Below are 9,555 nucleotides of genomic sequence, written 5' to 3'. Positions count from 1 at the left end.
GTCTCTGAAAAAAGGACAGTATGATCATGTTGAATTTAAAGGCTGTGTGTTAAAGCCTTTTTTAAAGCGTTTTTTTCTTCTTCGTGGTTTTATTTTCTGTCACGAATACTTGCACGAAGCGATCACATTGTGTGAAACAGGTTGAGTGGATTTACTTGATTACTCCTCTCAGCGTTGCCAGATCTGATTCACAGTTTCCAGCCCAATCACAATTTAAAACCAGTCCAATCCAAGAAAAAAATGGCCAAATGATAACCCACAAACCATTACATGCGCAATAGAAAACACATCATCGCTTCATATAAATGTGTCAAATAACTAAAGATCAAATGATAAGTAGGCTATCGCAACCCGCATGGAGAGCAGTCAGACAACCATATAACTGCCTTGTTAACGTCAATGACCATGACGTCAAGCTAAGTGGTCCTCTCTTATCCTGAACAAATATATCACATATTCCACAAATGAAATGAGTCCAGAATATGAGTGGACACAACGAAGTTTACAGAATGTGTTTTTGAACATAAAATAGCAGCTTGTTTGGTAATCTTGTTTTCACGATTTTGATCAAAACTCGGCCAAATGTTGACAAAAGCAGCCCAGATTTGATCTACCTACCCAACGCTATTTTATCACGCCAAACATAAAGAAAAGTGGCCCAACTGGGCGGAAACCAGCCCAATCTGGCAACACTTACTCCTCTCCACCTTGACGAAAACAACACATACCAGATCCAGTCCTTCCATTCTTCCATTTCACAATAAATGCCCTCGACACATAATATTCGCAGGCGAGTATTTCGCATTTTGGTGTAATTGATTCCCCCCAAAAAAGGCCCAAAAACATATTCTCTCAACACCCTGAGTGATGGGGTCCTTCGTGGGCACATTTCAGAGAATTTATTTGTTATTTTTACATGAAATATTTCTGTATTCTGTATACTTCTCTGCACCAATCAGGATTTTGCAATATTTGAATCAAAATCTGATGACAGCTGTTGGGGTTCTTTGTTGTGAGGCCACTGCCACACCCACACAGTGGCGCACAACGTCATTGAGAAATGATACCAACTTGTTAGGGGGTGTAATTATATTGAATATTCATCCCATGTTAACAATCCAGATTTGTAGCTCTGTGTGGAGCATTTAAAGGCTGTTTCACACTTTAGTGACTAAAATACACCATGACATTACTTTCCTTGTGTGCCAAGTGCATTAGAGATTCATTTGGACGATTGCCCGTCCTGTTTGCGACACAACACAGCCGGCCATGTGAGCCATTAACCTTTTTTCTACCCACACCAGCTTGTCTTTAAACCAGATCACTGGCCCATAGAGATGGACACACATCCACACAACATTCCAAGTGGGACAGCGCCTCCCTCTCCACCCCGCCTGCCTCTCTCTCGATCAGCTGCATCCTGCTGCCTCTTGGAGGAAGGAATGTGACACGAAATGTGAACTCGCCACACACAAGCTGCACGCTTTGGCATCGCGCATACGGCATAAGAAGGTTGTTTAGTCTTGAATTTATTCACCTAAATGTATCCATGAATTAAACTTTCTATCATTTTGAATGATAGCCAATGGAATCGGTTTTTAAACATATTATAAAACGATGTTTCAAGGCAACTACTTACCCTTGAAAATATTATAACAAGTATAAACTACATATAAACTAAATCATAATGCCCTACCATTTAAAAAAAGACTCAGAACCCATAATTTCGTGCCACCTCCTCCTCCTCTGCTTCCTTCAAACATCAGCAAACACAAATTCTAAGACAAAGCATTGATGAATGGGGTGTAATTGCATGTGTGCTTAATTCAAATTGGTTGTATGTTGACATTTTTGGGACTATTTAGAGAAGCCCACTTCAGATGAGCATTAATCTGATTAAGAGCACCATTTATTTGGGTTTCCGGGCTCAATAGAGACCCTTCCTGTACGGCGCACGGCCTGCCAATGAGGCAGAAGAACCCAACCTCAATGAATGGCCAACAGCTGTGTATATAGAACGAGTACATTTCCGCTCGCAGTTAAAAAAAACAACACCCTGTTTCAGTAAAACATTGAGTCATCGCTCACGCACACATATGTGCAAGGACAGTGTTTCAAATGTGCATGTATTCTCTAATATCATTAACAGGTTGTGTGCCAAGAACGGTTTTTATCTTTTCTGTTCAACAGTTGCATCTAAATGTATTTTTTTAAAGATATTTTATAGCCATCTCGGAGGTATTGTACTGTATGTTTTTAGTTTTCTTAAGTTCTTACTAACACACCTAATTGAGCTCTGAAGTGGGCAACGCCATTTCAATTTGACTAAAAGTGAGATGGTTTTAGGAGATGAACGTCTGGAGCCAAGGAGCTGCCCGGCTTGCGTGGAAATTTGTGACGCTGATCTTAGTTCAGGCACGGAACATGTCGTAAATTATATCCGGACAATTTCCATGTGTAAATCTCATTTTTACTAGCTGCATCTGTTTCTAACCGTGTTTGCCACATGGAGCATTGTGCCTTTTTTTTTTTTTTTTTTTTTTTTTTTGGGACAATATTTCAAAATCCAGCATAAATTCTTAGCAGGCTGGTTGTCCAAAAAGCCGAAGATGAATATTGTACCGAAAATAAAAACATTTTATCGCCACGGATTTCAGGTCGAGAAACGTGAAGCCATTATATTGGCAGTAAAGATGTCTCCTCCAAACTGACAGCTCCCAAACCTCAGTTCATAAACCTGTCTAGAAATTATGTGCATGGCTGAGACACGCAGTCTAACTACTTGGCCAGCTCAGCAATGGAAACAGTTTCTGCATGACTTTATTCTCACTGGTGATGTTGCATCAGAGGACGAATGCACAAGTCGAGGTATGGTTTTTACATTTCCAGAAAACAACAATCACTTGCAGACAATTCGGCCGTTCCCTATATTCGGTTTCGCCTTGGCAACGTGTTTGCTTTCCCATGGCGTGCCCTGAGAATGTATTCAATATGCAAAGCAAACTCACGATTATATTCAAAAGGATAATAAACAGTTTGTGTGTGTGCTCCCTTTAAACTTAAAACCCCAACTCTGCATCCAATATTCCCAAAAGGCTGCGTCAGTGTAACCATAGTGCTGCAATTTGGATAAATGGCGAAGATGAAAGCGGAATTACGTTTTTACATGCCTTCTAGACTGCTTGCACATTTTTCTAAAGGCACAAATGTCTGGGTATGTAATTACACACTAAATGCTGTTTTCTTTTTTTTGCTTAGGAAGTATGTGTCGCTGCACAAACTCTAAACCCGGCTGAGAGTGGGTAAGTTGCTCAAAGAGGTGCTGGTGACAGCAGAGCTATTAGACTAATCAATGATCTTCATCAGCGGTCTCTGGTCACAAATGTAATGTGTCGTCTCAGACATGCTTCAGCAAAATCATTTTCAGAGGCCTCAAGGGGAGCAATCAGTGGTCAAAAGTAACTAAATACATTTACTCAAGTACTGTAGTTAAGAACACTTTTAAGGTACTCAAATATACTTTTAATTCCACTATATTTAATTTAAAAATATAGTTACTTTGTAGTAATTGTCTTAACCTTTAAAGCAGATTATCATTTTATGAAATATGACACATATGATGCTTAAAGATTGCTTAAACTAATGAAACAGAATATGAATTAGTGTAAAAAGCAGCTCCACCTCGAACAATTGCAACATTTAAATTATGCTTTCACATTAATGCATCAATTATAATAATCACCCAGTAACCCAGGGGTTATTTTCCTGCATTACGAGTACTTTTTTAAAAGTACATTTCGTTAATAATACCTGTGTACTTTTAGTTTCATATTGCAGTGTTTTTACTTTTACTAAAGGAAAGGATCTGAACACTTTCTGTACCATAATGCATTAAGAAAACAATCACGTTGTGTAAATATATAATAAAAATAACAATTGGAAAGTGTCCATTCTTCATTATCAGAACTTTGATGATTTCATTCGTGGGATTTTGAATGCAGGACTTTTACTGGTAACTGCATATTTGTATCATGCAGTATTAAAAGGATGCAAGTATTTCTTCCACCATTGGGTAAAACTATCCACTATTTTAAAAAAAGGGATGACCAGAGAAGTCTGAAAGAAATAAACTCTATGTGTGAAAGAAATGTATTTTGGTTTCTGACCTTTCACGTTAATCACGTCTGACCCATCAGATATATCTGGTGACCCCTGTAGGGGGTCCAGACCCAGAGGTTAGGACACTCTATTATTGTAGCTTTCATAACTGTTTAAATAAATAAATAAATGAATAAAGCGGGCTGGCATTTGGTGGAACTTTCTGCATTTAATTTGTCGGAAAATGAAAACAGAGCGTGACATCTTTAAACATCATTATTTTACCAGTGTTTGTCTCCGATAGGAAGGCGTGTGAAGCCATTTTGACCTCTGTGAGGGAATGCTGGCTGTGTCATCACAGTCGGTTTTTAGGTGGTCGAGCATCTCTCCAGTGTCAGATAGAGAAAAGACACGGGGTGTGATTTGTTAAATGCGGGACACCCCCCTTGTATTGTTTCGACAACATGGGGGGACATCTGGCACCGGCAATGCGGCCCAGTGTTGAGGTCTCCATCCTCTTTCTCGAGCAGTGAGCTGTGCAGCATTGAAGCACTACTTGCACATTCTCATGCTAATTCCCCAAAAGACAGGAGCAGATGTGAAACATTTGGTTCTGTTCTTGTTCACTTGTAAAGAAATAATGTGCCCCGTTATCATTATTTCACTTTTTTTGTTCCTCTGCGTGTCATAAAAACAAGGGTTCGTGGTGGAGGGCATCTTCTTTGGTGGCCTGACTTCAGCTGCATTTGGAGAAATGGTCGCCCCCCCCGAGTGTTTTGAACATTTTAGGAATCATTTTTGCATCTCGAAACAAGCTGCTACATCTGTGAAGTACGTATTGTTGTATTGTATTGTGTGTAATTTCAGTGTGTTTATATGCTTATACTGTATATGTTCAATCTTGTGAAAATATCTAGATTTTAAAAAAAAGAGACGTTAATCTCGAGGGGAATACGATTTAAAGGATTAGATATATAAAATAAATGTACTGAAATATGTATATTTGTCTCATTTTGCATGTTTGCAAACGTGTCTGTGTCATGTCTCTTTATAATTATTGTCGTGTGTATTTTACTTTGTGTCCATGCAGCACTTCACAACTTTATTTTGTGCATGAAAATCCCCTCTGATTTGCCTGAGATGTTCGGTGCATCATTGTCCCCGCCCACCTGGAACATCATTGGCTCCTTGTCCGCTTCTGTCTTCACCTCATTGGTCAGAAAGATGCCTGTCAAGCATCCTGACATGCGAGACAAGTTTACAACTCTATACACGTGCGGGTGGACACATCAGGGCTCGTGGTGGCATCCTGCACACAGCAAGGAGAGAAGAGAGTGCAACACCTGAGAGCATACATCGGTGTGTGCTGTTATTTGGTTTCCGGTCAGTTTGGGCGTTTTTCTTTCTCACCTGTGTGCAGCAGGTATCTTCTTTTTTTTTTTTTGTGGAGGAGACAGAGGTGTTATCCGCAGCACACTGTGGATGAAGACTCCTCGGTTTCTTCATGGCAAAAAGACTGAGTAATGTGTGCCTAGCATGGCTGTGGCTCCTGCACCGACCACCCAGGGACCGGTATGGCTTTTAGCCGCATCAGTAAACTGGACCCCCCGTCCCGAGGCATCTTCAGGAAAGCGGCGGTCATGCTGTGCTCCCTGCTCACCTCTCTCTTCCTCCTGCACTGCCTCGCCGACCGCTGCAGCACCTCGCCGGTCAGGGCGTCCTCCGGCCGGGCTGCGGGGCTCTTCGAGGACTCGAGGTCGCTGAGGACTAAACGACTGGCGTACGAGTGGACCGCCGGGTCGGAGCCGACGGGCTACGGGGCCGCCAGGCGCTCCTCGCGGGTCCTCGCGGATGAGCGCGCGCGGCAGGTTTCGGAGCCGCCCGAGGAGTCTTTCATCTTGCCGCCTCCGGATTTAGTTGCCTCCAGGAAAGTGTCGCCCAGGTTCGCAGGTAAACTCAGTCCGCTCGGGGAGGGGAGCAAGAAGCTGCCGCAGGCTCTCATCATCGGGGTGAAGAAAGGAGGGACCCGGGCTCTGCTGGAGTTCCTCCGGGTTCACCCGGACATCAGAGCCGTGGGCGCGGAGCCGCACTTCTTCGACCGCAACTACGACAACGGACTGGAGTGGTACAGGTGAATATTGACATCATTTGATTATTCATGGAGGCAAAAACTCAGAAGTTAAACACTTTTTAAACAAATACATATTTAGCGGAAATTAATGAATATGCCTACACTCAAACTGATGTAACTGTAGAGATTACATTAATTACTGTCTCTTATCATCTAGGCTGAACTTCTGTATATTTTTATTCGTCATTAAATTGCCATAATGATAGATTGTGTTTATCTAACTTTTTTCTTATTTTGCCTACTTCATCACTGATAAAGATTAGTCTACACAACCCACAACGCTTTATTTAACTTGTGTAGCTGGATGAAGCCTGTTGATTTATTACACCGCATTAAGCCTGCTTTCACTAGATGTTATCAGGCTGCTCGTTTTGTTGCACATTTTAAGGTTGACTGCCTTCAAGTGGCTTTGGTCATCGCCACAGTGGAATCACGGTTTATCTTGATTAGACTGGAGATAAGACGAGAACGAATATTAAGCATTTAACATTTAAATAAATTGTAATTTACTTTTTCTCTGTTGAAACATTAATGCCTTACATAACTGCTTGTGAAAGTTTAAACAAGTTTCTGCTCAGTTTTAATACTTTTTAAATTCAACTTTATTTATTATTAACACTGTGATAAGACAGACATTTTCACTTTCTACATAACCTTTTCAGAAGTTTTTCTTAAATGTATTTTCTTTAACCCATTTGTTCCGTTTAAAATCGGACCTCAATCGGACTTGTTACAAATTAATAATTCAATTTGTTTTTGTTGTTTATGTCCATTTCCATATGCAAGTAAGCTAAACTCTTACTGGAGCTTCTAATCTAAATGGTAAAACTGATTTTGCTGATGTGCCGACCGTTAAGAAAGTGCAAAACTAATGAACAAAAGTTGGAATAAGAATATTTTACTGCAGATAAATTGCAACAGGACAAAAGTTTGATTAGATTTATTTAGTGCATCAAACTTTTTATATTGCGTGGTTTTAAAAACAAACTTTGAAGGTCAAAAGTGTCTATCCTTTAATATAATGAGGCAGTTTCTGTCCTCATTTGCTTTTTGCAAAAGTGCACATTTCGAGAAACTCTGCTCCCACATAAACACTAAGTTACTCTTCTCCGGTGTCTCCGTCTCCGCATGGAGGAGTATGCCGCGTTTACCTTCTCTCAAGTCCAATGTGTGATTGATTTCATCTGTCACTGCGAGTGTGTGTGAGTGAGCGTTGTGTGTTCACATTTCCACAGGCCTGTGGGGAATAATGGCTTCTCCCTCTCAGTGGTTCCCTGTCTAATGGGGCATTGCCAACATCGCAGCTCTGTTATTAAGAGGGATTAGGGCCATAATGAAAGGTTACCTGAGTGTCTCAGGAGGTATAATTCACCTTTTGATTGAGTTAACACCAAACAGAGCACCCTCTAAAAGCCTGGAGACAAAACTTTTACTCTCCCTCACTGACAACTCCCCCTCCTCTCCCCCCCAAGAGCCTCCTCGCTCACCCCCTCTTCTCCCCCAAGCGCTCTGGCTCTCTCCCATCTCCCACTCACACACCTCCCTCTTTGTGCCTCTCTGAGAGTGAACATTCTCTTTTCGCCATCACTCTTTCACACCCTTCTGTTTACCTATTCATCCATTGTGGGGTTTTATATCCATGAGGGTCCCATCTATCCCTAGGAGTTGCCAAGATTCTCTGGAATTTGGACCGTGCCTCCAAGGACGGACCTTAGTGCCGGTTCCCCCCTTAATGCTGTCCCCGTTTAAAACAGAAGGGCCCTTGAATTGAAAAGAGGAATAAATAACTGTTACAACAGCGTGGCCCGCTGTGCAGGAGTCCATCTTGTCGGCTCTCCTCGACAGCGTCTGAGAGTCTTCCCATTGATAGCGTTCGCGGAAGCTTTTGATTGAGTCGCTTTCATTTGAAGTTGTTGGCCTGAGGTCGTGTCGGCGTGTTTGTTGCGCTCCCCAAAAAGGTGCTTGTCGAAACCAGGAAATCGGTCCGATCGCATTGGCGAAACTTTTCCCCGGCCCCTCGTCAAGAAGCGGCACAATCTCGGGGGCCCTCGGAGCCACGGTTACTGTACCGGTGCTTTTAGGATTTGCGTGGGCTGCCACGAATAATTAAAACTCATCCGACAGGTGACTATTAAGCTGAAGAAAACAACTCTCAGATGTTAAGATGCAGCTCAGTGCTTCCAGTACATGCTGAAAACTTAATAATACTAGTTTTGTTTAAAATACAATAATCTGTTGGTGTTTGTGCCAAACAAGGCCAGATTTTCTGTGACTAATCACTGTGTCCAATTTGCTTTAATTATGCGATTCCTTTCATTAGCGGCAGTGAATACTTTCAACGTAGCAGCTTCCGTCTCAGGAGACTCTTTGTTTATTGTCGGGGCCGATGTGTGTCCCCACTGAATCACTGGTCTCCGTGTCCCTCTGGGAATGTGCACTGTACTGTAACACCTCTAAGCTCTCTATGTGGCGTGGCAACATCTCCCGCCTCCTTTTTCCTTTTTTTCCTAGCTTTCTCAGAATTATACTTGTCTGGCTTGTTTCGAGACTTTCCATCAACTGCCCTAAAAAGTCAGTCGCTCACCCAAAAAGTATGATGCACAAAAATCTGTGATTTATCGAGGAGGATCAAATTCCCCGTATTGACAGCACGGTTGTCAGAGCATGAAACAGTGGTAGCTTTAAACCTTTCTCTCCACTTTTATGTGTCCTAAGACTCCAAATAGTTGGGTGAAATGCTGTTTCACCATCTGCATTTATTCAAATCTTGGTAACAACTTGATATTTTCATTTTTTACTCTTTTGTTTTTTGTTGTAGTTTCAACAAAAAACATAATTTTAGCTCCCTGAATAAAATGCCGCTTTTCGTCCGGAGACTTTCACTGAAATCGGGCCTTTTGTCCAACAGGAAACCAACACCCCGATCAGCCCGTCAGTGTTACATTTCACTGCACATTTCTCAGCGGTGTATCCGTATAATCGCATACAACCTGTTAGGCTTTTGTTGTGGAAATGGACACTCGGAGCGAACAAGGAGGTCAAGCACAAACACTGTGAACTAAAGCAGAGGTCCATGCAAGAGAGTAGTCCGTATTGTGTTTTTGGTCTACTTGGGTTACCGAACGCCCGGCTTTCACCTGTCTAGACCCAACCGCGGTTTGTGTTTGAAGTCTGCAGGCCCGGTTGGATTAGCCTTCACCAGATCCCTTAATGGGTTAATTATCCTTCATAAAAACATGCGTGACCCGTTAAACACGAGGGCAAAGGGCCTCCAACTCCGCCACACACACATTCATCTGGATGCAAACAAACACAGCGGCCTTCAG

The 9,555-nt window shown here is 42.1% G+C and overlaps 1 protein-coding gene across 1 annotated transcript in view; it reads left to right on the top strand.

Annotated features, from left to right (window-relative positions):
• Positions 1–5,421: 5,421 nt before the first annotated feature.
• LOC116381717 (heparan sulfate glucosamine 3-O-sulfotransferase 3A1-like) overlaps positions 5,422–9,555 on the top strand; it is a 31,345-nt gene continuing 27,211 nt past the window's right edge. Inside the window, exon 1 of the mRNA XM_031844089.1 lies at positions 5,422–6,229. Coding sequence (XP_031699949.1) covers positions 5,673–6,229 — 557 coding nt within the window. The 5' untranslated portion in view covers positions 5,422–5,672. The remainder of the gene's footprint in view (positions 6,230–9,555) is intronic.

This window comes from Anarrhichthys ocellatus, unplaced genomic scaffold, assembly GCF_004355925.1.
Source record: "Anarrhichthys ocellatus isolate YVR2014 unplaced genomic scaffold, GSC_Weel_1.0 scaffold4, whole genome shotgun sequence".
Lineage (NCBI taxonomy): Eukaryota > Metazoa > Chordata > Actinopteri > Perciformes > Anarhichadidae > Anarrhichthys > Anarrhichthys ocellatus.
This window is presented reverse-complemented; position numbering and strand designations above follow the sequence as displayed.